Raw genomic sequence first — 25,903 nt, forward strand, 5'->3', positions numbered from 1 at the left:
TCCTTTCTAAAAGGATACCATATAATTCAACTTAACTTGAGAAATGCGAGAAATTTGGGTGGCAAAGTGGCCATTTTTTACTTATGTATACTGTATTTACCCGTTAAAATCCTGTATTAACTATACAAAACATCTTTACATCGCAAAAAAAAAAAAAAAAAAAAAAAAGTTAATATCACACCAAAAACACTAATTCTTGCCACACTTTTTATATTTGAGGGATTTCTTTCCCTCACTACAATTTTCCAAATTCTTTCAGAATTTTTTTTTTTTTTTTTTCCAGTTCACATGATTCAAACGTGTATAACATAGTCAATGTAACTCTTTCCAAGATATATTTAGCCAGATAAATCCTTTGTAACTTTTTAAAATGCTTATTTTACTTTGTTGATTTAAGTAATGTGCTTCTCTTCAACTACAATTTTTTTCTCTAGATAATAAAGCAAACACTTTAGACATTGTGATGTACAGAAGGTTGATTGTCAAAATTATTTAACTGACACAAGACTCCCAGAATGTTTAAAGGTTAACTTTTATGTACAGTAGTGAATTGTTTAATACTACAAAGAATGCAATAAAAACTTTTTACAATAAATTGTGCAAAACATTAAAAAGCATTTCATAAAATACACTGTGCTTTGTAATGAGGCCAATACTGAGAAACAGCTCTTAAAATATATTTTTAAGCTTTAAAATGCTTGGTACAGCTGACCAGTAGCGTTAAAATGTACATTAACATTTGTTAAATTACAGGCTACATAAAACAGTGCTTTTCCAAGTGTTAAAGTGAACATACATGAATCCCTCAGAAACATTTAAATATAAATTACCTTCATTTACATACAAAATGCATAGCTATAGTTATAAAGAACAAGAACCCAAAAGCCATCATTTATCAGTTTCCAGACCTAATAGCAAGTGTTGTCTGCAGCAGAGTTACAGTTGAATGATGGTTGAGTTCAGGATTTCAGGCATGTGTTTTGATTTAGATGACTTGGAGAGGTCTCGCTGTGAAAAGAAATAACAGATTACAATACATTTTTGACCTCTACTTATTATGTAACTGAATAGCACTATTTAATACAGTCGACTACAATCTGAAAACATTCATGTGGCAGAATGGAGACAGAGGGACAGATGATGGCAGTTAGGTATTACATTAATATGTAGATTACAAAATAAGACAGTCTGGGTTAGAAGTGTGAATTAAGAGTTGAAGAATACACAGTCCAGTTCAAAGAGATGGCAAGAGGATGTGCAAGATTAAATAATCATCACAAGTACACATGCACCACAGTTATTTGCATTTAATGTGCATGAAAGGTTAACATTTAATTGTTTTGTCCACAAAGTGTCTTGCTGTGGTAAATCTTGGGACACAAAATAAACTGCCATTTAGCATATGGAGCTTTTCATAATGTCTCTTGACTGTCTTTTAAATTCAGATATTACAGGAAGTCTGTTTGGGTGTGAAACAGCACTCATGAGGTCAAACTGTATTCAGTTTTGCTGATTTTATTAAGGAATATACCAACATGTGAACTGATGCAAAAATAAGTGGTCCAGTATTATGCTTTCTACAAAAGGTGTTAATCTTGTCATACAGTTCAAGCCTTCCAATTTTTTTAGAGAGGCGAGCTCATCGTAATAAAGCATTTAAATAGTGTTGTCCAAATAGAGGGTGTTTACCTGGCATGTTTAACCATGCAGTTACAAAGGGAAAATATTATCTATGCACTGTATGGAAATGTATCTTAAACAAACCTTGATTTTATGGATTCAGGCTTGACAACATCCTTGAGAAACAAGTTTTTTTTTTTTTTTTATAAGCATAATATTATGTCAGTATCACCAATCATTAAACAGCCATTTACACAACTCTTATCTTTAAAACCATTGTAAATTCAAGCTCTTGCTCTCTTTGACTGGACTTTGAGTTACTGATAGAGATATGAGGGAGGAAACAACAAATTTACCTGAAATTCTGAATAGGTGCTCGCAACAGAGTTAATGCTGAAGTTACGCCGTGGACTTGCTGGGACCTTCATAACCCCACCTACACCACCAGTAAGATGACAGATATTCTCCTTATTGCGCTCTAGCATACCCGGATGAGGAGGTTTACCATGGACTGGAGTCTTCACTGCATTACCCTGCTTTGAAAGAAGACACATAAGGGCAGAAGAAAAGTAACATTGCCTTTGTTAATCAGTAACAGATGGTTTACATTAGTTGATTAAAAGCTTGAGATCAATAGTTTTATTATAGTCGTGCACTGACCTTGCTTGCTGAAATCTGAGGGCGCGATATAGGAGAGTGACAGACAGTACCACCAAAGACAGATCGAATAGTGCTGTTAGAGGTGCCAGTACTGGAGGTAGCGTTTAGCTGAGGAAAAGCCAAAGTGTTAAAGCTAGGGTGTGCAATCTTTTCCAGAAATTTTTTTGTTATACTGGTTGAAAGTCTCTTCACATCCTGATAGCAATCAATAATTTAAGTGGTCTAAATGTAAAAAAAAAAAAAATATATATATATATATATATATACCTTCTGTGGAAGGGACAGGACTAAAAAAAAAATGATCGACCAATCATTGCATTCAGTCCGAATGTAATGATAGGATGTCCTTCCTGTCTGTCAATCTATATTTGTATACCGCCACGCAACTTGATCGTGCAGACAATAACACATCAACAGCGCGGGTTCCTTGACGCTGTGCAGAGCGAGCAAGCTCTCATCATGAAAACTCTAACATGCAAAAAAAAAATTTATTTAAAAAAAAAAATAACTTATGACATTATATTATTGCGAAATGTGGTGTTTTTACCTTTTTTTTAAACAGTTTTTTCTTTAAAAAAACAAATAAGTTGTTTACGTTCGTTATTATTGTAATGTCTAACCTGTGAATGAGACATGAGTTAATCTGAAACCATTGCGATCGATTCCACCAACACGTCTCTCCTCCTGGTGCTTAGACTCTGCTCTGTGTGTGTGTGTTCATGTGTGATAGAGGAGGCGTGGCTTTGGAGACACCTCTGAAGTGAGGGCGGGCTCTATGCTTTCAAAGCTAGCCTCTCTGGATTACACACCCTAGCTTTAAAGGAATAGTTCACCCAAAAATGAAAATTTGCTGATAATTTACTCACCCTCAGGCCATCCAAGATGTATCTGAGTTTCATTCTTCATCAAAACAGAATTTAAGACTTTTAGGAGTTCATTTCAGGCCTCCTCCTCCAAACAATGCAAGTGAATGTACTCCATTTTTTGACTGTCCAAAATGCATATTTAGGGTGCATCAAAATAATCCACACAACTCCAGTCGACAAATACTTCGAGTTCTTCTGAACCCAAATGATTGATTATTTTTAGAAACAAAACAATACTAATGTTTGCTTCCGTACATCTCTGTGACGTGCACTCATGAGAGGGATGACGTAAGCTCACTGGTAAGGTCACGTGTCACGTGGAGGAGGAGTCAGGAAGAGCATCTTTGTTTAATTGTTTTTTATTATTATTATTAGGAAATTATTTTTTTTATTTTTTATTGTTTTGGACTGTTTTGGTTTGTGAACGGCGCTTGGTCTGTGCTCAGTGCACGTTTCTATTGTAAACAATGACGTGCTTCCTGACTCCTCCATGTGACCTTACCAACGAGCTTACTTCATCCCTCTCTTAAGCGCACGTCACAGAGATGTACGGAAGTGAACATTTGTAGTTAAAAAGTATATAAGTATTGTTTTGTTTCGAAAAATAATCAATCGTTTGGGTTCAGAAGAACTTTATTTGTTGACTGGAGTCGTGTGGATTATTTTGATGCAACCTAAATATGTATTTTGGACCATCAAAAAATGGAGGACATTCACTTGCATTGTTTAGAGGAGGCCTGAAATGAAATCCTAAAAATCTTAAATTCTGTTTTGATGAAGACTTCTTTCATCTTGGATGGCCTGAGGGTGAGTAAATTATCAGCAAATTTTCATTTTTGGGTGAACTATTCCTTTAATACTGCAAGAGCCATGCTTAATTTATAATGTATTGTTTATGAAGGTGTGGGATGAGAACCGGGATATTAAAGGAATCAATAAAGGGTTCACCCAAAAATGAAAATTCTCACTTTATTTACTCACCCTTCTGCTATCCCAGACATGTATGACTTTCTTCTGCAGAACACAAACGAAGACTTTTAGAAAAATATATCAGCGCTGTAGGTCCATACAATACAAATGAATGGTGACCAAAACTTGAAAGCTCCAAAAAGTACATAAAGACAACATAAAAGTTATCCATAAGACTCCAGTGGTTTAATCCATATCTCCCGAAGTGATCCAATTGGTTTTGGTTGAGAGGAGACCAAAATTTATCTTCTTTTTCGCTATACATTTTGACAACAGCACTCTCCTTGGCGATCATGATTTCAGACTCGATTACACTTCCTAGTGCTTGACACGTGCAAAGCACTAGATGGCGCTTGGAAGTGTAATCAAGCTTGGACTCATGATTGCCAAGGAGACTGTTGATGCCAAGATTTATAGTGAAAAAGGAGTTATATTTTGGTCTGTTCTAATACAAAACTGATTGGATCTCTTCAGAAGACATTGATTAAACCAATGGAGTGGTATGGATTAATTTTATGCTGCCTTTATGTGCTTTTCGAAGCTTCAAAGTTTTGGTCACTATTAACTTGCATTGTATGGACCTACAGAGCAGAGACATCTTTCTAAAAATCTTCGGTTGTGTTCAGCAGAACAAAAAAAAATTATACACATCTGGGATGACATGAGGGCGAGTAAATGATGAGAGAATTTTCATTTTTGGGTGAACTATTCCTTTCATCTTCAAATGTATTAAATCTGACTTCACCACTAAGTGAAATCTTACTGTACTTACTTTTCGTGCTTTACAAGGCGTTGTGCTGCCCAGAAATCTTCGTTTAGTCGGAGTCCGCACCACAGTGCCATAGACCATGTCCGACTCAGTCTGCTTGGTCTTCTTTAGTTGCTGAACAAAGCAAGGTGCTTGCATTATTAAATCATCTACCAATATAAAATTGCAATCAAATGCAACTCTGGGATACATACTTCTTCATACGCCTAATAAAGTGATGTACATACCCGTTCCTGTTTTTCCCGCTCCTTCTCCAGCCGGTACGACTCCCACTGATCAGCAACAAACTGCATAAACTTCTGACCATTCACCAGGAACTCTCTGTTCTGTTCCTGCTCCCACTGCTCAATCTCGGCCTTCAGCTTCTTTTCAAGCTAAATGAGACAGACTGGATTACAGCAGTCGAAGTTTCCTAAAGGTCAGTTTTATAATGTAATATGGATAAGAGTCATGATTACCTTTGGGAGGCCTTTGACCAGGTCAGCCCGTTGTTTCTCCTCCTTTAGAAGGTTTCCTCCTCTGTTGGTAAATCTAGATGGGTCTTTGGCCTTTTCCTACCAAAAAAATAAATAAATAAATAAATAAAATTTAAAAAACTATCCGTTTTAGATTATGCAAAAAACATCTAATGAACATTTTCAGCATGATAATGCACTTAGTTTAACTTACTTCAAGCTCTAAGAAAAGTTTCCAACTCTCTTCCCAATTGTGAACACCTTCAAAGAGTTCTTTATGATCCTCATAATACTGTTTGAGACGCACAGTTTCTGCATCATGTAAGCTCAGAAGTTCTTCGCTGTAATCATCTGAGGAAAAAAAACGAAAACATCCAAGTCATTATATAATTACAATGTCAGGCAAAATTTTAAGTGTCTTTCAGAAAACTACAACCCACCATTATAATAGGGCACAAAAGCTTGCCGTTGGTCAGCACTAAAAAAGCACATATCCCAGAACACTGCAATCTCCTTCCGAATGGCCACAGTAACATTTTGGATATTTTTAAGCTTCAGTTCCTCAAGACGTTTGACCTCCGATTGTAGCTGACAAAAGAGAGCATAATATTTTCATCTTATGTGTTCAATACATTGGATAGCTATTAACTACCTCAATGACACCTTAAGATAGTTGAAGAAGAAGCTGTTACTCAAAATGATAGTATCAGTCACCATTCACTTTCATTATATCTTTTTCTCCATTCAGTAAAAGGTGACAGAGGCTGACATTCTGCCTAAAGCCGCCTTTTCACTGTCTCTGACATTCACATATGACATATGTCATATTTCTCTTTCTAGTGGCAGTTGTGATGAATTGTCATTTTGCTCGCAATAGATTTTGTTCATTGAAGGAAAAGCTACCAAAGGTTTACCTCAATGACATTACTGTGTGTGATTTCATTGCACAGTTGAATGAATTCAATAAAATTCAGGATTAATATTCACTCAGTATTTATTATTAATAGTATTATTTATTATTATTACTATTTTTATAGTTAATATTATGATAATTAACAGCAAATATGAATCAGAAATTCATAGATGTGATTTTAAATATGTAGGTTTTGCATGTGCAGAAATAAATGATATATGTACACATTTAATCACAACACAAGTGTGAGTAAATCATGAACCAATCTTTTAAAGTAGTGTTGTATAAAGAAGGAATGTCAGCTTTAAGGATCAACCCACAATATTGTGTGAAATATATTTGGTATACAATAGAATCTACAAGCTCAAAGGTTACTAACAGCTTCCATATTTCTTTTGTTTGACAGGGCCATGTTTTCAGAAATGGCATCACGCTCCTCCTGTGGAATCTGCAACCTCTCCCAAAGTTCCTGGATCTTCTCTCGATAAGAGCCACAAATGCACTCATTCTCTGCCTTCCTGCTCTCCAACTTAAAAAAAAAAAATATATATATATATATATATATATATATATATATATATATATATATAATAAAAACTATTATACATTTGTTAATACATTTTCAGTATTTCAAAATGAACTTTTTTTTTACCTGGTGAAGGAGGATTTTGAGTGAATCAATGTTTTCTTTGGACAAGCAAAAACTCTCTTCGTCTTCACATACTACATCCTTTTCAAAACTAGTCTCAGGCAATTGTTCTAGATCGTCCATGCAAAGTATGATCTGCTTTTTCAGTTGGACAAATTCGGTATGTCTTCGTTCCTTAAAAAAATAAATAAAACTGTACATCAAACTGAACACAATACTTTAATATATAACTTAATAAATGGCATGGGAACATGAGTCTAGTGTTTAAAACAAGCACTTAATTTAATGTTTTACCTTCTCAGCGGTGAGGCTGGAGATGTGTTGACGAAAGGTCTCCAGATGTTCTAGAGAGGGGACAGAACTGGCAGAGATAGAAAATGGCTTGGAGCAGAGATTGTCACAGAGATCCTGATCCTGTTCTGTAAAGGCTTTGAGGGCTTGCATTCTCTGGTTTTTCTCTTTTAACATCAGTTCAACACGGCTCCGGAGGTCTTTTTCCTGCTGGAGCATTGTATTACATCTCTCCTCCTAAAATGATTAGGAACCACAAGAAAAGTGTGACATTTTCTGTTTCTTCCTTCTTTAATTTTAAAGAAATAGTTCACCCAAAATGAAAATGTTCTCTTCATTTATTCACCTTCATGCTATCCCAGAGGTGTATGACATTTTGTCTTCAGCAGAACACAAACAAAGATTTTTGGAAGAATATCTCAGCTCTGTAGGTTCATATAATACAAGTGAATGGTGATCAGACATTTGAAGCTCCAAAAATCACATTAAGGATTAGAAGAAATCCATAATACTCCAGTGGTTAAATCCATGTCTCCTGAAGTGATCCAATTTTAGATGAGAACAGACCAAAATATAACTCCTGTTTTACTATAAATCTTGACATCTGCAGTCTCCTTGGCAATCATTATTTCTAGTTCGATTACACTTCCTAGCACCATCTAACGCTCTGCTCATGCATTAATCACTAGGAAGTGAAATCGAGCTTGAAATCATGATCGTGCCTAGAGACTGCAATGGCAAGATATAGTGAAAAAGTTACATTTTGTTACATTTGACAAGCATGATGGTACTCTGTCCATCAGGTGTCAATGATTGACAGCCTTAGACTTCTTTGTCTGTCGTCTCTCACAGAAAATGGTGAGTGTAATTTACTCTTGTAAACTATTTCCATTGCTCAGGGTGATGTTACATTTTGATCTGTTTTCACCTAAAACTGGTTAGATTGCTTAAGAAGACATGGATTAAACCACTGAAGTCATATGGATAACTTTGATCTGGCTTTTGTGTGCATTCTGGATCTTCAAAGTTTTGGTCACCATTCACTTGCATTGTGAGGACCAACAGAGCAGAGATATTCTTTTAAAAATCATTATTTGTCTTCTACAGAAAAAAAAAAAAAGTCATACATATCTGGAATGACATGAGGGTGAGTAAATGATGAAATAATTTTTCTTTTTGGGTGAACTATTCCTTTAACATTGGGGGCATCTTAAGTTTTATTTCAGAGTAAATACTTGCCTGTAATGGGGAAAGCTGCAATTCCGAGCACAGTTTACTCAACTCTTTGCGACATGTCTCAATACTAGTCATCAGACGTCTCCGCAGACTCTCCTCCTCTGCAATCATCATGTCCAGAAGACCCTACGTTTTGCATATGTTTTGTTAGTTTATCACTGAAGCATCTTTAAGAGAGCACAACAGTTGGGTTTCAGAAGTATAAATCCCATTAATTTTCTACATATTGAGACATTTCTGTTTAACAACAACAACATATAAACCTTTCAAGACAGAGCAAGCATGAGGTTGAGGTAGTTAAGCAAGGATATATGCTTCTGTAGAAGACACAGTATGTTAGTGTGATTCCAAATTATGTATTTGAAATAGTCTTTTCATATTTTTTGGGGTCTATAGGATCAATGCACTCAGCACTCACTTTGACATGATTCCTAACCACATTTGTTCTCTCTAATCGCTGATCTTCTGGAATGCCGATCTCCTCCCAGATATCTTTTAGATGGCAAAGCGCTTTATTCAGACATGCCACTGATTCTGCAGCAATCACCTCACTAAAATCATTGACAGAAACAACAGATCACAATATGACCCAAGACATGACAGATAATATACATTGTTGATAGACATATTTTAAAGTAACATCTATAAACATCAATGGAATTAATGTATTAATTTTAATTTACAGATTTGTGGTTTAGATCCACAGGTAACACTTTATATCTTTCATAAATAACAAATGAATTACATCGGTAACATTAAAATAAGGTTACGTTTGTTAACAACATTATGGAACATAAGCTAACAATGAACAATAGTTTTACAGCATTTATTAATCTTGGTTAACATTCATTTCAACATATACGAATACATTTTTAAAATCCAAAATTGTACTTGATAGCTAACATTAGTTAATGCACTATGGACTAACGTGAACTAATAAATGAGCAATTGTATTTTTATTAACTTACATTAACAAAGATTAATAAATACTGTAAAAAAATAGATTGTTCATTGTTTATGATATCTAATGCATTTACAATTGTTAACAAAAGTAACCTTATTAAAAAGCGATCCCATTATATCAAATAATCCTAAACAGATCTTTAGTTAATGTAAATTCAGATATAGACATGGCATTAAATTTTGATTCAAATATATTTTTTCATATTTTAATGTAGGCCTACATGAACTACATGTTAAACACCAACCCACCCATGCTCAGATCACATATGCAGTAAAAATGCCAGCATGTTCTCTAATAATCGATGGCCAATTGGACTAAAAATACACCAGTAAACACCTGTCAGTCCGTTCGTAGCACGGCATGCATGCATCTACGAAATCCATCGCCATTTAATGATCGTGTGTGGGAAACTAAAAGCTTCAGCAATCAAAACAAGTTCAAAACAAACTGTCAATGAAACGAAGTCTTCCCTCCGTACATTTAGTTCTTATATAAACAAAATGATCCACCCACGATATTATGAAACACATGTAAATATACTAACCTCTTCCTCATCGTCGAATACCAAGACGAGGCTTTCAATTGTTTATTTGTGTTTTATGAGAGAATGTTTGACTGTACAGTCCTCGCACTCGTGCGCGCAACCGTTTCTGTCTGATTCAAAATGCGCATGAGAATAACGCTGCACATCTGATTGGCTGGTTAGCGCTCCACTGCGCATGCGTGAGAATGTGTCAAACAGACGGATTGTTCTCCAATGACCTCATAAACGTTTCAAAATGACCACTCCTGAGAGTTAATTAAATATTAATTAAATAATTACCTTATCGTTTACGAATATCAGAGACCCCAGTTATTGAACTAATTTAAAGAAAACGCTTAGACCTGAACATAAACGAGTCATTTTATTACTTTCTGCTATCAAAGCAACTGCAAGCTTTTTTTTCTCTCTTCCAAATACATGTTTTCAATGTTTATTGTGCACACCTCCCGCTTTTTTACGTGGCAAACTCGTAAAATCGCCCCTCTGTGACGCTATCTGCAACTCTTGTCATGTGGAGGGCAGTGCGGCGCTTGACGCTGGCGTTGAACGGAGCGTTGACGCCTCGACTCAACTCATGTGAAATGCACTTTACAATGATGAAAGAACATTATTGAAACTCAAAATTATTATTATTTGTCTATTATTGTGGTTTTTCTGATAAAAGCCATGCTCAGTAGTTTAAATAGGCTACTGTAGGAAAATGATAACATAGATTTGCTTTGTGTTTATAATTCTTATACTGAAATCAGTAGATTAGTAGCCATGCAAGTTTTAATAAAGGAGAAGGTAAGGACGTTATTGAAACTCACTATTATTAGACTATTACTGTTGTCTTTTTGGATGAAAAATAATGCTCAGACTGAAGGAAGACTATAGATCTGCTTTGTTCTTTTAATGCTTAAACACTATAAAAACTCTTGGTAGATTTCGGTCATGAATGACTCACTTATAGCACATAAGACGCTCATTGACTCACTCATAGCACATTTCCAGAAGGGGTCACTGAACTAATCAGTTAATAAAATTGAACAAATTTGTGAAACAAAAGCAAGCCTCACCAAAATACTCTTTATTTTGCAGCTAATTCTACACAATTGTAAACTTGAAATCACTAAAATAGCTGGAATTTGTGCTTTTAGCTTATTCTTTAAAAAAAAAATATCCCCAGAAAAAATGTTCGTGGACCGTTGATTGTCTCGTGAGTTTGCATCCCTGTTATTTGTTGTGGCATTGCAAGAAAGAATCTACAAATTAGAAAAGAAGCAAATTTGTTGTTTTTTCAGTACCCATTTAGCACTCTTGCCACCTGTGACCTCACACAGCGTAGCCCTACCTATGTGACTTGTTTTTTTTTTCATAGCCAAATTTCAAACATTACAAGTAAACATGCTACTAAGACGGACAGAAAACATGGACAAGTTCTTGAAAAGGAAAAATATTGATGATGGTTAGCCTATGTGGGATAGTGGTGTGCCGTAGACTTTTTCAGTCGTAAAAAGTGTGCCGTGGCAGAAAAAAGGTTGGGAAACAATGGATTAGACTGTCTGACTGATGGCCTATTACATAAGGGTTTTTTCAGCTCGTGAAACTCACCTGTGATTGGCTGGATGGTCGCACAATAACCCTAAAGTAACAAAATGTGAAGAATACAGTATACAAATCCACCATTTGGACTCGGTATGGGTTTAGCTTGGAAAAGTGCGGGGGACAAAAATCACCTTTTTAAAGAGTGCGGGAGACAAAAATCACCTTTTTAAAGAGTGCGGGAGACAAAAATCACCTTTTTAAAGAGTGCGGGAGATGTGTCTCCCACGTCCCCCATGGCTGCTACGCCCTTGAGTAAAACAATGGGTATACTGACTACACCACATTGAAGCTGGCTTACATCAGCAGCCCGAACTGTCATTCACACACCTGATCGGGACAATAATTCATTTAAACACGTGAATTTAGTTATCCACATTCATTTAAATATGACGTGTATTAAAGACGGTGAATTCATATAGCACATCGTCTTCTTTTCCCGGAAGTGGTTTTGAGGCGGTACTGAAGCTTGTTTTACTACGGACACCTTAGATCAGCTGGGGGAAAAACATGTATCCTTTATAGAACATTTATTAAGCAAAATTAGCCTTGATTTTCATACTTGGGTTAGTTTTATATTCAGGGTGACTTGTATACGTAACAGTCTGAATCTTTCATTAATTATTAGACTGAGCACTCACGTAGTCTTTTTATTAATGTAACTATGAGCTCGGCGTCTACTGCAGTGCTGCTGGAAACGATCAACTTTGCCGCAGAGAAACATCGTAATCAGCGCCGTAAAGACCCCGATGCGACACCATACATTAATCATCCCATAGGTACAAGTACTGGACTAGTATGTAGTGCATGAGGTGGCTAAATAATATTTAGCCTGTTGTCACGACCGTGTGGTTTTATGCAACCCACCGTTAACAAAACCCCTAATTTTCACAGGGGTGGCAAGGATTTTAAGTCATGAGGGTGGAATCACAGATATCGAAGTTTTGCAAGTGAGTTGTTGTTGTTTGTGGGTTGAGTGTGGTGTGCTCTTAAAGGTGCACTCAGTATTTTTTGCCCTAAACAAATTAATTGTAATTTTTAAACATGTAAAAAATCAGGGCCTCTTTCAAGAGATGAAGAGTCCATTAATATCCGTAACCATATATAATAGCTGTTTAGTCTACATGGAGAGGGTCCCCTCATGGGGGCTGCCATGTTGGGATCACATAACTAGACCTTTTTCACAGACTGTGATGGCCGTTTCTACTTTATAAGCGTAAATCTCGCAATTTTTTTTATATTATACAGTTTTTTAAATATTGAGTGTAAATTGTTAACATTATGTTTATTATTATATTACCCTGGAATTAGTTTTAAAAAAACAAATTACCACAGCTGCGAGGGGGGTTCGATTACAGCTGCTGAGAGACAGTAAATTTGGCATCTTCTCCCATCTGAGTGAGATTATCTGGCTGTCTTAATCCACCGCTCTCTATTTTTTCCTCTTCTGGAAAGTCATTCAAATGCAATAGTGGATTTTTTCTTTTGATCTTGGAGCAAGTGGGTAAGTGAAAATAATATTTGCTGTGATCTCCCATTCACCGCTGACGAAGTTTACCCTGCAAACGCTTACTTCTGCGTTCCAAAACCCGGAGTGTGAAAAAGGTCTATACATTTATGTAAATCAGTAACATTTGATGTATGTTGTACATTTTTTACAGAGAAAATAGCATGTATTTGACCAAAATTCCACCATCGTCAGCAAGCTTGTATTCTTGTATACTTGAGTTCCTCAAGAAGCATGCAAAAATGAACCTGATGTCATCCATGTTTCCAACAACAAAGCACTTCAATGTAACATACTCATAATTATGACTTCAGAAGAGGGAAGAAGGATGACACAAACTCAGAATCACATAAAAATAAAAATAAAAGAAATGCAGAATCACAGTAACAAAAATTACTTAGTGCACCTTTAAAGGCAATTATCAGTTGTAAGCTTTGTTTCGTTAAAATAGGAAACAGTCTATATTTGGTTAGTTATGGTTATGAAGAGAGAGGTTTTTCAAGAGTTTGCTCAGTTGTGATTTATTTCAGAAGCCAATGGTATTTTTTTTTTTAAAGCATCTCTGTAATTCAAACTTGAGACTGACTGTATGCACTTGTAACACAGGCAGCATTGCTTCATGACACTGTAGAGGACACTGACACAACTGTTGAGGAGCTGGAGTCTGTGTTTGGACCAACAGTGGCGAGAATTGTCCAGGAGGTGACCGATGACAAAACACTCCCTAAAGAAGAGAGAAAACGCCTACAAGTGGAACATGCACCACACCGCAGCCAACAGGCCAAGCTGGTTAAACTAGCTGATAAGTTGTATAATTTACGGGACCTCAATCGTTGCACCCCCACAGGTGAGATGGTCCTACTGCTCGAGAGATTTGTGTGAGCATGAATACATATCCAATCTGTAATTTTACTGCTTGTGTAAGGATGCTGTCTTCTATCTTTCTTGGCAGGTTGGACAACAGAAAGAGTTCACAAATATTTTGTATGGGCATCTCAAGTGGTAAAAGGGCTTTGTGGCACCAACGCAGCGCTTGAGGAGAAACTGCAGCAGCTCTTTTTAGAGAGAGGAGTGCAGTTGTAATGGTGCTTTTATAATGCATTTGATCATCAAGGAATGCTCCTTGCCATAAAAAAAAAAAAAAAAGATTTAGAAATGTTTTTTCTGAAATTAGAATATTTTGTGTGTGTATTTCACCCTTCTGTTATATAATAATAAAGGACAAAGCCATGCACTGTTATGAACTGCAATTAAAGTTTTGGAAAAGGTTAACAAAAAAGTTATGTAGTATTATTCCTAAACTGAGTAATATGAATAATAATGATCTAAAAAGTACTGCTGCTTCTCCCTTATAAAGATTTTTCAATGGTGACCACAGATAAAATACCACAGGAATTGTTTCTAAATACACTGTGTAAGCTTGATATTAGCCACCAGTATCGTGTGATTCCAGAAAATAAACAAAATTAAAAATATTTATATAGAGTCTGAGAGGTTCTTGAGTTTGTACTTGGAAGTAGATTGCATATTCATTTATGATTTCACAAAAATAAATAATTTCAATAAAACAATAACATTTAGATAATATTAAGATAAAATAAATTAATCTTTAAAAAAAAACAAAAAAAAAACATTGCTTTCAACCAAGTCATATGTTTGCTGACCAATTATACATTTCCAAGTCAAGGTAGTAGAAATTATGTAGCACACATTTTCACGAAATTATCATTGGGAAGTTAACTACGTATCTATCTTTTCCCATTCCCCCAAAAGCCATGTTAATACATTTAGAAATGTTAATGATATACCCACCATCAGAGTTTCTTAGACATAGACTTAATAATAATTGCTCTTTTTGTGATGTCAAAATTAAATCAACACATCATTTGTTTTTCTATTGTGTATTCAGTAACACATGCATAATTGGCTTAAACTCAATAAACTCATTAACTGAATTTGCTAATAATTATATAAATTTTATAATAGAAGATGATCCCGTTGTTATTTTAATTTTATTTTTTTACATTATTATTTTGGGGAAATGTATTATCCATTAAGGAAAATGCTTTAAAACAAAACTATTATTATCTATATTTCAAAAACAATTCCAGAGTTACTGTAGGTCCTTAAAATATGTAAAAAGACAAATCTTCTTTTTTTTTAATGTTATTTTTGTTGTAAGTGTGCTCTTACTTTTGGGACCAATGTTTACCTCATCGAAATTACTGGCCGGTTGAACTGCGAAGCACCTCACTGATCTCTGCCTGTATCATCTTGGTCTAATGATGGACTACTCTTATAATGGAATACATAGAGTAATAAACTGCCAATAAAAGCCTTCATCAGGAAACTAACAAAGGAAGATCCAGGATTAACTTTAAAGATATTAGTCATTAATCTTACAGTTCATACAAAATCCTTGTATAAACACTGACCCTTAACACTTACTTAGTTTACTCAATTTAAACCATGACTTGCACTGCACATAAATAAGTAATACTGGCATTATATTCATGATGTTTAGCCAGAGGGGAACTGGCCCCCACAGTGAGCCTGGTTTCTCCCAAGGTTATTTTTCTCCATTAACCAACATCTTATGGAGTTTTGTGTTCCTTGACACAGTCGCCTTCGTCTTGCTCACTGGGTTTCTAAATACAATTATTATTTAATTATATATTTTTATACACACTTCATAATCACATTGAATCAAACTACACAATGATGACTCTAAGACATTATAGATATTACAGTTTCATTTTCTGTTCATGCATGATTTTCTGTAAAGCTGCTTTGAAACGATATTTGTTGTGAAAGGCACTATACAAATAAAAATGGCTTGACATTATTGTTGGAATGCCTTAATTTAATTGTGGTTTTGGATGAAATAATAATAATAAAAAAATGTACGTGACTATAAGAAATAATATGCAGCTGATAACCCTATAGGCTATAACCTATAAGGGAATGTCAGGGCAATGTGTTGAAAAATAAAGGTGCAGTTGAAAGTAGGAACCAGAGATATCAGGAACTACTAGATAAGACAGTGTTTCTGGGAGACAATTTAAACGGTAATCCATTGGCGGAAGATTTCCGGGTCGTCCATGTTAGTGACAAAGGGACTGTAAATAGTTTTTTACGGAGATTTCCATCGATTGTGATTTTTTTTTCTTAGTGTAAAGGGATCAGTGTGAGCTGTCCAAAATGTCTGGACCAAACGCATTAAATGGCAGGAGCCGTGCCGATCCGTGATGAAAAAGGTAAATGAGAGAGAAGCACTTAGCTTTCATTATTAGCATGAGTATTGACAACATGATCCTCTTGATGATGAAAACACTGATATAAATGAGTAGAGCCACGGGCACACTGCTAAACGTTCCAGTAATGTTCAGTTTATTGACCAAGTCTGCTTCATCTTGCAGCTGTGCACCTGCGTTCCTTTTAGATGTGCGTATACTACCTCTAAACACTGATATAAGACATAGCAACAATCTGTAATGAGACTGAATCATATAGACTGTACTGCTGCAGGATGCTGATGTCGTATTCTGTCACAGTTTGTTTGTTTGTTTGTTTGTTTGTTTGTTTGTTTGTTGTGGTGGTTGTTTTATTGGGAACAAGCTTTCGTCTTGATGTTTCTTAAAATATGTATTTATAAGTTGTATTTTATTTTTATTTTTTTGGACTTTTTGATTTGTGAATTGTAATTATCCCCACATAGAGTTGACTTTCATTTAAACTAAATATGTTTGAAATAACATAAATCCCAAATAGAAATGATTGTTTTTTTAAGAGATACTTAACAAAAAAAAAAAAAAAAAATTATAATAAAGAATTCTGTCATCATTTACTCACCCTCATGTCATCCCAGATGTGTTTGTCTTTCTTTCTTCTCCAGAACATAAAGGAAGATTTTTAGAAGAATATCTCAGCTCTGTTGGTCCATACAATGCAAGTGAATGTTTGACAGAACTTTGAAGTTACTAAAAGCAGCATAAAAGTTATTCATACAACTCCAGTGGTTAAATCCATGTCTTCTGAAGCGATATGATAGGTGTGGATGAGAAACAGATAAAGATTTAAGTTATTTTTTTACCATCAATCTCCACTATCACATTCTTCTTTTTTGGTTTTGGCGACTTGCATTTTCGTACATATCGCCACCTACAGGACAGAGCGTAGAATTTATAGTAAAAAAAAAACAATAACTTGTACTGATCTGTCTCTCACCCACATCTATCATATCGCTTTTGAAGACATGCATTTAACCACTGGAGTCTTATGGATTACTTTTGTGCTGCCTTTATGTGCTTTTTTGGAGCTTCAAAGTTCTGGTCACCATTCACTTGCATTGTATGGACCTACAGAGCTGAGATAGTATTCTAAAAATCTTTGTGTTCAGCAGAAGAAAGTAAGTCATACACATCTGGGATGGCATGCGGGTGAGTAAATGATGAAAGAATTTTCATTTTTGGGTGAACTGTCCCTTTACCATTGTTTGAGAAATTTTCTGTGCAACTTATGAAACCACAAAGATCATGAAAATATAATGTTTCTTCTCATCAAACTTCAGGTGAAATTTCTATGGAGAAGGTGAAAGTGAAGCGATACCTGTCAGATAAACATACAGACTACGCTCTCATGGAGTCCTCAGATGAAGAAGAGGAAGATTTCCAGTTTGTTAAGAAGGATAAAGAGGCTGAACCAGAGATGGAAATGGAAGAAGAGGAAAAATCAGATCCTCATCTTCGACATCTCCAGAATCGAGCTTCTGAGGATGTTGAAGAAAGGTATAGCTAATCCATCTTTGTAGTTGATGATGAAGTGGGTCACTTCAACTAAATATTTCTTTAGTAGGTGAGTTTACAAAACAATGGTATTATGTCTTACGCTTAGGAAATTGAGAGAAGACGAGCAATGATGCGGCAACGAGCACAAGAGAGAAAGAATGAGGAAATGGAGATTGTGGAGGAGGAGGGGAAATCTGGTGACGAGTCTGAGTCCGAGTATGAAGAATACACAGATAGTTAGGATGAAACTGAGCCTCGTTTAAAACCCATGTTCATCCGCAAGTAAGGGTCTTTAACATAAATGAAACTCAAGTCTGTTTATACAGCAAACAGAGATATTTTACATTACATTGTTTGCAAAGGCAGTAAATGTTAGCAGTCCTTTTTTAGGTGTTTAGTGGTAGGTCAGTTTGGAATAAGTGTAGCAGCCAGCCAGTCAGATTGAAATTGGCAATATTTTCCAGCTCTTACAGTTTTCATATGCAAAATGCTTCAGCTGATTTGAGAACTATCTGTGGCTGTGCTGACTAAGACTGAAGTTAGCTTGCTTTGTAGAGCTAGACAATGGTTTTGCATCACAAATATGACATGGTTCTCTGACTCTTGTGATCTGATGTGATTTTATTCTCCATTTCAATGTGATTTATCAGGAAGGACAGAGTGACAGTCGTGGAACGAGGAGCAGAGATAAAAAGAGCTGGAAGCAGAGGCTAAAAAAAACAAGCTGAAGAGAGGCAACACTACACTTTGAAGATTGTAGAGGAGGCAAAGAAAGAGTTTGAGGAGAACAAACGTACGCTGGCCGCACTTGATGCTCTGGATACGGATGGAGAAAATGAGGAGGAAGAGTATGAGACCTGGAAAGTGAGAGAACTGAAGCGTATTAGGAGGGACAGAAAAGCCAGAGAAGCGTGAGCTGTCGTCCTTTGTACCAAGAACTGTTTAGATGCACATGGTCTTTGTTTAGAAAAGAAGTCGTGTATGATTTAAAGTGGCATTTCTTTTTATTTACAGAATAGAGAAAGAGAAGGCCGAAATCGAGATTTCACAATCTTACAGAGGAACACAGAGCAGAACTGCGCAACAGTGGGAAAGTCATCACCAACAAAGGGCAAATACAAGTTTCTGCAGAAGTACTACCACAGAGGAGCTTTCTTCGTGGTGAGTTATGGCATATGATCAGTTGAAGACATGATCGTTATTTATTCTTCATGTCTGATAAATGTTGCATCTTGTTCTGCTGAATGATGAGCAAGATATCTTCAGGAGAGACTTCAGTGCTCCAACTCTTGAGGACCATTTCAACAAAACAATCTTACCCAAAGTCATGCAGTTAAGTACCAGTGCCATGTATTCGAACCCATTATGTTGTTGGTCTTAACATAAATGCCATTCTATAGACTAGATATCTATTTTAATTTTTAAGCTCGGTATATTTCATGTTTGGTTTTTATTTTTTTTATGGGAGCAGTGTTAAAGTTTGTGGCCTTATCTGGTTTGTTATGGGTGAGAAACCCCCAAACAGATAGCTGCCTTCTGACAAAATCAATCCCTGGATCAAATCCTTCATTTCAGTAACCTAGTAGTTGGGCATCCATGTTTAAGACTTATATAACATAACTAATTATACCATGTGCTCTGCAATTTGCAGGTCAAAAAATGTGGACGTTCTGGACGTACAAAATACACATCTGGTGGATCAGGACATCACTTCATTTGATTCTACCTGGGCTCAGGAGAGTGCTCAGAACAGCAAGTTCTTCAAACAGAAGGCTGGGGGCGTGAGAGATGTGTTTGATCGTCCAACAGTGCATAAGAGAAAGACATGAACACATCTCTTAATGCTTAAAAGAGCAAACTGAGCTCAAACATGGACTGATTTAAACTTGTTTTTGTCCTTCATCACCCATACTTTACCAATGTGTTGTGCTAATGTTGGGGAAAAAAACATTAAGACAACTGGGTAGGGCCTGGGTAGCTCAGCGAGTAAAGACTACTGCCACCCCTGGAGTCAGCCAGGTCTCCTAAGCAACCAAATTGGCCTGGGTGCTAGGGAGGGTAGTCACATGGGGTAACCTCCTTGCGGTCACTATAATGTGGGTTGCTCTCGGTGGGAGGCGTGGATGCTGCGGAGAATAGCGTGAAGCCTCCACACACGCTAGATCTCTGCGGTAACACGCTCAACAAGCCACGTGATAAGATGCGCGGCTTGACGGTCTCAAACGCGGAGGCAACTGAGATTCGTCCTCTGCCACCCGGATTGAGGCGAGTCACTACGCTACCACGAGGACTTCGAGCGCATTGGGAATTCCAAATTAGGGAGAAAATAAAAACACATTTTTTTAAACAAATTGGTTTAAATTAACTTGATTATTTAGAACTTTCTCTTTATTTTGAGTTGACGGAACTGACACCTTTGAATTAACCTGAATTGTTTTGAGTTTAATGAACTTTTAAGTCTCTTTAAATTTACAGAAACTTTAACTGCCCAATTGAACTTCAAGATGTCCAGTATCCTCTCAATCTACACCACCAATGTTGCAATGGAAGCGTGTATTTGTCATGCAGCTTTGTTGCATTGAACAGAGTTGGTGAAACTACAAATTTCTCCAAAAAGCTAAAAAAAAATTTGTTAATTGAATCGTGGCAGGGGATTTCTAATTCCCATTATGCTTTACATGGCACACGACGAGGAAAGTAAATGTTAAAATTAAGTGTTATATAATGCATCTTTGTGATAGATGAATGTAAAGGGGGAAGGCTTGTGTTTAATATTGTTATTTAGGAGATTTTCTGTTATATTGGAGTTTTATGGTTACCATCATTGTGAATATTGGAGCTTGAGATTAGGTTGAAGACAGGTACAATTCATGAATGTTCAATATTGCTTTACTCAATGAGCAATAAGTATGCCAACAAAAGTATTGTTTCAATCAAGTTTATAAGAGATTAATTCAAATTAAGATTTTTAGAAGAATTTCTCAGCTCTGTAGGTCCTCACTGCAAGTGAATGGGTGCCAAAGTTTAAGCTTGAAATCCACATAAAGGGAGCATAAAGTTAATCCACTTGATTCCAGTGGTTAAATCCGTGTTCAGACATAATGGTGGGTGTGGGTATCATATCACTTCTGAAGATATGGATATAACCACCAGAGTCATCTGGAGTGCTTTTATGTTGCCCTTAAATGGATTTTGGAGCTTCGACATTTTGGCACCCATTCACTTACAGTGAGGACCTACAGAGCTGAGAAATTCTTCTAAAAATCATTTGTGTTCTGCAGAAGAAAGTCAGACACATCATGAGGGTGAGTAAATCATGAGAATTTTCATTTTTGGGTGAACTGTCCCTTTAATTTAACATGTCTAATTTAGTTGGGTTTACTTAAATACTTCAAGAAGAGGAAAGCTAATTGAATTAAGTTCTGCTAACTTATTAGGGTTTACAGTGAATTCATCACCAAAATAAGTTGAGCTTCTGCTAAATTAAGCAAGCAAACTGTACTGTTAAAAAGAAAAGTTTCTTTATTACAGACTAAATACAGTGTGAAATCCAAAGAAAAGGTTTTGATATGCAGGAAGGCAGTCCAATATGTTCATCTCAAATCAGTCCAATCCACTCAGTTGGTCAGTGCAATCAATGCCTCAACAACATTGCCCATGTGTTCTCTCAGACTGCGCTCTGCCAATGCTCTGGGAATCTCCATCTCTCCCATCTGTTGAAGACATTAGCAAGTTCATTCATTTACATAAACATGATCAAATAACTCCTGAATCTAACATAAAAGCCATAAGCCTATATACTTACAATGAGCTCCACATCTTCCTTCTTTATTGTTACTTTAGCCAATTCTTTTTCTCTGTAAAGGTGATAAAAAGTGATTTGACATGGTTATTTCTTAATGATAAAATATTCAGCCATGGATCAGTGGTTATATCAAAATAATCAGGGATCAAAATGTCTTACCTTTCCTGTTTTGCCTTCTGTTCTCTGGACCTTCTGTCTCCGATCACGGACATGGCCTTTAAAGACATGTCAATAATTAGACATCAAGACTTATAACAGGTATGATACATTATTAATCTATACAACTTCATGAAAATAAAACCATACGCTACAGTAAGTCACTTTAACATCTCATTTGTTTATAGAGATAATACAGTACTGTGAAAAAGTATTTGAAACAGTATTTTATCCTGATTTCTATTTTTGTGTAGTTTTCATACAAAATTGTTTTAGACCTTCAAACGAGATATAAATCAAAGGCAACCTGAGTAAACACAAAATACAGTTTTCAAATGTGTATATATATATATATATATATATATATATATATATATATATATATTATTTTTTTTTTTTTTTGACGCAAAAAAGTTATCAAACACCTATATCACCCATGTGAAAAACTAACTGCCCCCTTAAACTTAATAGCTGGTTGTGCCACCTTTAGCAGCAACAACCGCAACCAAAGGCTTCCTATAACTGAAGATCAGTCTTTCATAACGCTGTGGTGGAATTTTGTCCCACTCTTACTTGCAGAACTGCTTTAGTTCAGCCACATTGGAGGGTTTTTGAGCATGAACTGCCCGTTTAAGGTCCACCTTTGACTAGGCCACTCCAAAACTTTAATTTAGCTTCTTTTGAGCCATTCAGAGGTGGACTTACTCCTATGCTTTGGATCATTGTCTTGCTGCATAATCCAATTGGGCTTGAGCTTCAACTCACGGACTGATGACCAGCCGTTCTTCTTTAGGATTTTCTGGTAGAGTGTAGAATTCATGTTTCCCTCAATTACTGCAAGTCGCCTTGGTCCTGAAGCAGAAAAGCATCCCCACACCATCACACTACCACCACCATGCTTGACCGCAGGTATGATGTTCTTTTTGTGAAATTCTGTGTTTCATTTACGCAAAATGTAACGGGACCCCTGTTTTCCAAACAGTTCCACTTTCAACTCAGTCCACAGAACATTCTCCTAAAAGGTTTGAGAATCATCAAGGCGTGTTTTGGCAAAATTCAGACGAGTCTTAATGTTCTTCTGGGTTAGCAGCGGTTTTCGCCTCACCACTTTTCCATGGATGGCATTTTTGGCCAGTGTCTTTCTGATAGTGAAGTCATGAACAGTGACCTTTATTGATGCGAGAGAGGCCTGCAGTTCCTTGGATATTGTCCTTGGCTTTTTTGTGACTTACTGGATAAGTCGTCGCTGTGCTCTTGGAAAAATTTTGGAAGGTCGGCCACTTCTGGGAAGGTTCACTACTGTGCCAAGTGTTTTCCAATTGGAGATAATGGCTCTCACTGTGGTACTTTGGAGTTCCAGAGCTTTTGAAACAGCTTTGTAACCCTTCCCAGACTGATGTATTTCAATCCCCTTATATTCCTCATTATTTCTGGAATTTCTTTCGACCTTGGCATACTGTGCTACTGGATAAGAGCTTTTAGCCAACTTCATGCTGCTAAAAAAGTTATATATAGGTGTTGATTTGATTGAACAGGGCTGGCAGTAATCAGGCCTGTGTCTAGTACAGCTGAATCCCATGATAAATGCAGTTTCAGAGATTTGGGGATTTAGTAACTTAGCGGGCCCAGTCAGTATTGGATAACTTTTTTGCTTCAATAATTAACATTATTTAAAAACTGTATTGTGTGTTTAATCAGACTGCCTTTGTTTTATGTTAGATTTTGTTTTAATTTTTGAAACAATTTAGTATGAGACATACACAAAAACAGAAGAAATCAGGATAACAGTTCATGCTTTATTTTGTGTTTTCAGAGATGAGACAGTCTCATTCTATAATGAGATCTCTTGTTAGCTAACTGTCAAGCCGGCTGCTGAAATATATGTTTAACGTTATCATAAATGTGTGATTAAAGAAGGCATACCATTATCATGCAAGTATGTCAATTTTTGTCCCACACATGCACATGGTTACTAAGCTAAGCAGACTAGCTTCTGATGCAACTCTGAACTTACCGTTTCCAAATTCGAACTGGATATTTCTTTTTCCTCCGCATAGTCGGTAACTCTTTCCAGATCAGCAGCTCCACTATCATGTTTGCGAGGCTTTTCTGTGGGTTTTCCCGTGCAGTTTTCCTCAGCCTCTAAATCCAAATCCACATCTCCCTCAGCCGCCATGTTCGCCTCTTCGCACCCGGAACGCAAAAGAACGACCAAGAAAACACCCGAACTGAGATTAATGCAACACACAAAAGTGGTCACGTGCTTTTAAAAGAACCAGTATGGAACACGTTTTTTTTAATCGTAGATATATCTGTATTTTAGGCTCAAAATCACTGTGAACATAAAGAATCCAGGGGTTTAAACAAAACGGAGACACAATTTAAGAAAAATCTTTCAAGCTGTGCGTAAATTAAAAGGTTTAATAGCTTTTCTTTTAGTAGGCTATTTATCCTGACAGTATCAATGTACAGCTATGCAAGTTTCCAGTTTTGTAACCCTGCTATGGTATTTGGTCATTTTTGACCAAAATAAATGTACCTCATTTAATAGGACTGGGTTCCTTTATCTGAGCAGTACAAGACTTTGTGACTTTTCCTCCATTTGCTATCTGATTCAATGTCTAAATGGTAGTAAGAAACTGGTGAAACTATAACATAGAGGTTTATATATATATATATATATATATATATATATATATATATATATATATATATATATATATGTAAAAAAAAAAAACCTTCACAATGCTAAACACACACACACACACACACAGAGAAATGAAGGGGTGAGACGATAACACACACACAGAGAGAGAGAGAGAGAGAGAACCAGAGCATCAATAAGTGGTGCTCTATAGACATGTTTTGGTCATTTTTGGCATTACAAGTCATCTGTTGTTTTCCAGCTGATGTCAGCACTCTGACAAACACACACATTTGCAAAATACATTTTTACTATAGAAAGTTTGAAATTACAAAATGTTTACTCTGATTTATACTCCAATTGAGTTTCTTGATGTTAATTTTCTTGACATTATTATGCATTTACTTTGAGTTATTACATTTTTATGTTTGAAATAAATTATTGGTAGGAAAAAAAAATGCTTTTTCTGTATCTTCCCTTTGGAACACCATGGTCAGGTTTGATTGCAAGCATAATGAAATTAACTGTAAAAACTGACGATTTTAAAATGCTAAACTTTGACAAATAATAGTTTGATAATGTCTAAATATATATCCAAATGCATATCTTGTGATAAAATATAAAAATAGGTTACAAGCCATCAAACTCCACAGTAGGTGGCTACAGCCATCTACTGGCTGTTACTGGCATGACATGGTTTTCAAAACATGTTATTTATATTTTGTTCACCAGATAGCAGTAATCTGCCACCAATTTATGTCACATTCTCATATTTTCTTCACGTTTCAACTTATAGAAGTGTAGGTTCTTAATTTTAATGTTTTTTCTGTTTTTTTTTTCTGTGCTTATTTGTATATGCAAATTAATGGTATAATTTAGAAATGTACATGCAAATAAGATCAAAATAGCATAAAATCCCAAAAGAAATGCATAATTTTATTGTTCTTACTTCACGGAAGAAGAAATGGTATCATTATCATCATTAAAAAAAAAAGTGTTACACATCTGACCCTTTGGTCAAAAAAAGATCACAAATACCAAAGGGAGGTTCCATTTTTCAATACCATAGGAGGGTTAAAGAACAACAGAAAAAAAGAGACTTCTGGATGGCAAATATACATATGAAAGTTAAAATGTAACTACAATAGTGATGAGATTTGTGATATATGCCTAATTATCAATACACTAATTATTAAAACATTATATGAATAAAACCACAAGAAAAAAACTGTCTTTGATAAATTTAGATACCTTCTGCTAGCTAAACATCTTACTATGATGACAATCCCAGAAAAGATGAAGCCCTTTCTGATAGCATCAAACAAAAAGAATCGAATCCTTAATAAACTTACACTTAAACTTAAGTTGCTATATATATATATATATATATATATATATATATATATATATATATATATATATATGAAAAATACAAATTTGTTCCTATTATTTTGAGCTTTAGAGTTTAGTTCTGAAAATGATCC

At 35.7% G+C, this 25,903-nt stretch overlaps 3 protein-coding genes and 1 pseudogene across 5 annotated transcripts; 2 read left to right on the forward strand and 2 right to left on the reverse strand.

Annotated features, from left to right (window-relative positions):
- Window positions 1-513: 513 nt before the first annotated feature.
- LOC127445932 (protein regulator of cytokinesis 1-like) lies at window positions 514-11,851 on the reverse strand. 3 transcript variants are annotated; one of them, XM_051706466.1, is made up of 14 exons: window positions 11,717-11,851; window positions 8,847-8,979; window positions 8,432-8,554; window positions 7,196-7,429; window positions 6,905-7,075; window positions 6,632-6,781; window positions 5,780-5,927; window positions 5,554-5,690; window positions 5,343-5,438; window positions 5,112-5,258; window positions 4,888-4,998; window positions 2,281-2,388; window positions 1,977-2,156; window positions 514-1,008 (listed from the first exon to the last, which is right to left on the reverse strand). In XM_051706466.1, the coding sequence occupies exons 3-14, from the start codon at window positions 8,540-8,542 to the stop codon at window positions 937-939; spliced, it is 1,665 nt and encodes a 554-aa protein (XP_051562426.1). In that variant the 5' UTR covers window positions 8,543-8,554; window positions 8,847-8,979; window positions 11,717-11,851; the 3' UTR covers window positions 514-936. The 3 variants fall into 3 exon arrangements, with proteins under 3 accessions (XP_051562426.1, XP_051562418.1, XP_051562410.1); XM_051706458.1 differs by lacking the exon at window positions 11,717-11,851 and adding an exon at window positions 9,937-10,064 and having other exon boundaries at window positions 1,977-2,153; XM_051706450.1 differs by lacking the exon at window positions 11,717-11,851 and adding an exon at window positions 9,937-10,064.
- Window positions 11,852-11,978: 127 nt separating this feature from the next.
- On the forward strand, window positions 11,979-14,502 carry hddc3 (HD domain containing 3). Its single transcript, XM_051706480.1, has 4 exons — window positions 11,979-12,299; window positions 12,415-12,470; window positions 13,634-13,874; window positions 13,980-14,502. Exons 1-4 carry the CDS (start codon window positions 12,185-12,187, stop codon window positions 14,108-14,110), a joined length of 543 nt encoding a protein of 180 aa, XP_051562440.1. The 5' UTR covers window positions 11,979-12,184; the 3' UTR covers window positions 14,111-14,502.
- A 1,601-nt stretch (window positions 14,503-16,103) lies between these two features.
- On the forward strand, window positions 16,104-18,978 carry LOC127440043 (microfibrillar-associated protein 1-like; annotated as a pseudogene).
- A 2,335-nt stretch (window positions 18,979-21,313) lies between these two features.
- LOC127445377 (huntingtin-interacting protein K) lies at window positions 21,314-23,992 on the reverse strand. The gene is made up of 4 exons (XM_051705421.1): window positions 23,790-23,992; window positions 21,779-21,834; window positions 21,620-21,671; window positions 21,314-21,527 (listed from the first exon to the last, which is right to left on the reverse strand). The coding sequence occupies exons 1-4, from the start codon at window positions 23,949-23,951 to the stop codon at window positions 21,432-21,434; spliced, it is 366 nt and encodes a 121-aa protein (XP_051561381.1). The 5' UTR covers window positions 23,952-23,992; the 3' UTR covers window positions 21,314-21,431.
- Window positions 23,993-25,903: the final 1,911 nt, after the last annotated feature.

Source organism: Myxocyprinus asiaticus, chromosome 1 (genome assembly GCF_019703515.2).
Source record: "Myxocyprinus asiaticus isolate MX2 ecotype Aquarium Trade chromosome 1, UBuf_Myxa_2, whole genome shotgun sequence".
In the NCBI taxonomy this organism is placed as follows: domain Eukaryota; kingdom Metazoa; phylum Chordata; class Actinopteri; order Cypriniformes; family Catostomidae; genus Myxocyprinus; species Myxocyprinus asiaticus.

Excerpts from the sequence above, each read along its gene's own strand:
- hddc3 (XM_051706480.1), top strand. The coding sequence starts at position 12,185 with ATGAGCTCGGCGTCTACTGCAGTGCTGCTGGAAACGATCAACTTTGCC. Across the intron at positions 12,300-12,414 it reads ATACATTAATCATCCCATAG|GGGTGGCAAGGATTTTAAGT; the intron begins GTACAAGTACTG and ends TAATTTTCACAG. Across the intron at positions 13,875-13,979 it reads CAATCGTTGCACCCCCACAG|GTTGGACAACAGAAAGAGTT; the intron begins GTGAGATGGTCC and ends CTTTCTTGGCAG.
- LOC127445377 (XM_051705421.1), bottom strand. The coding sequence starts at position 23,951 with ATGGCGGCTGAGGGAGATGTGGATTTGGATTTAGAGGCTGAGGAAAAC. Across the intron at positions 21,672-21,778 it reads CAGAAGGCAAAACAGGAAAG|AGAAAAAGAATTGGCTAAAG; the intron begins GTAAGACATTTT and ends TCACCTTTACAG. Across the intron at positions 21,528-21,619 it reads AGGAAGATGTGGAGCTCATT|ATGGGAGAGATGGAGATTCC; the intron begins GTAAGTATATAG and ends TGTCTTCAACAG.
- LOC127445932 (XM_051706450.1), bottom strand. Across the intron at positions 4,999-5,111 it reads AGCGGGAAAAACAGGAACGG|CAACTAAAGAAGACCAAGCA; the intron begins GTATGTACATCA and ends TGCTTTGTTCAG. Across the intron at positions 1,009-1,976 it reads GCACCTATTCAGAATTTCAG|CGAGACCTCTCCAAGTCATC; the intron begins GTAAATTTGTTG and ends TTCTTTTCACAG.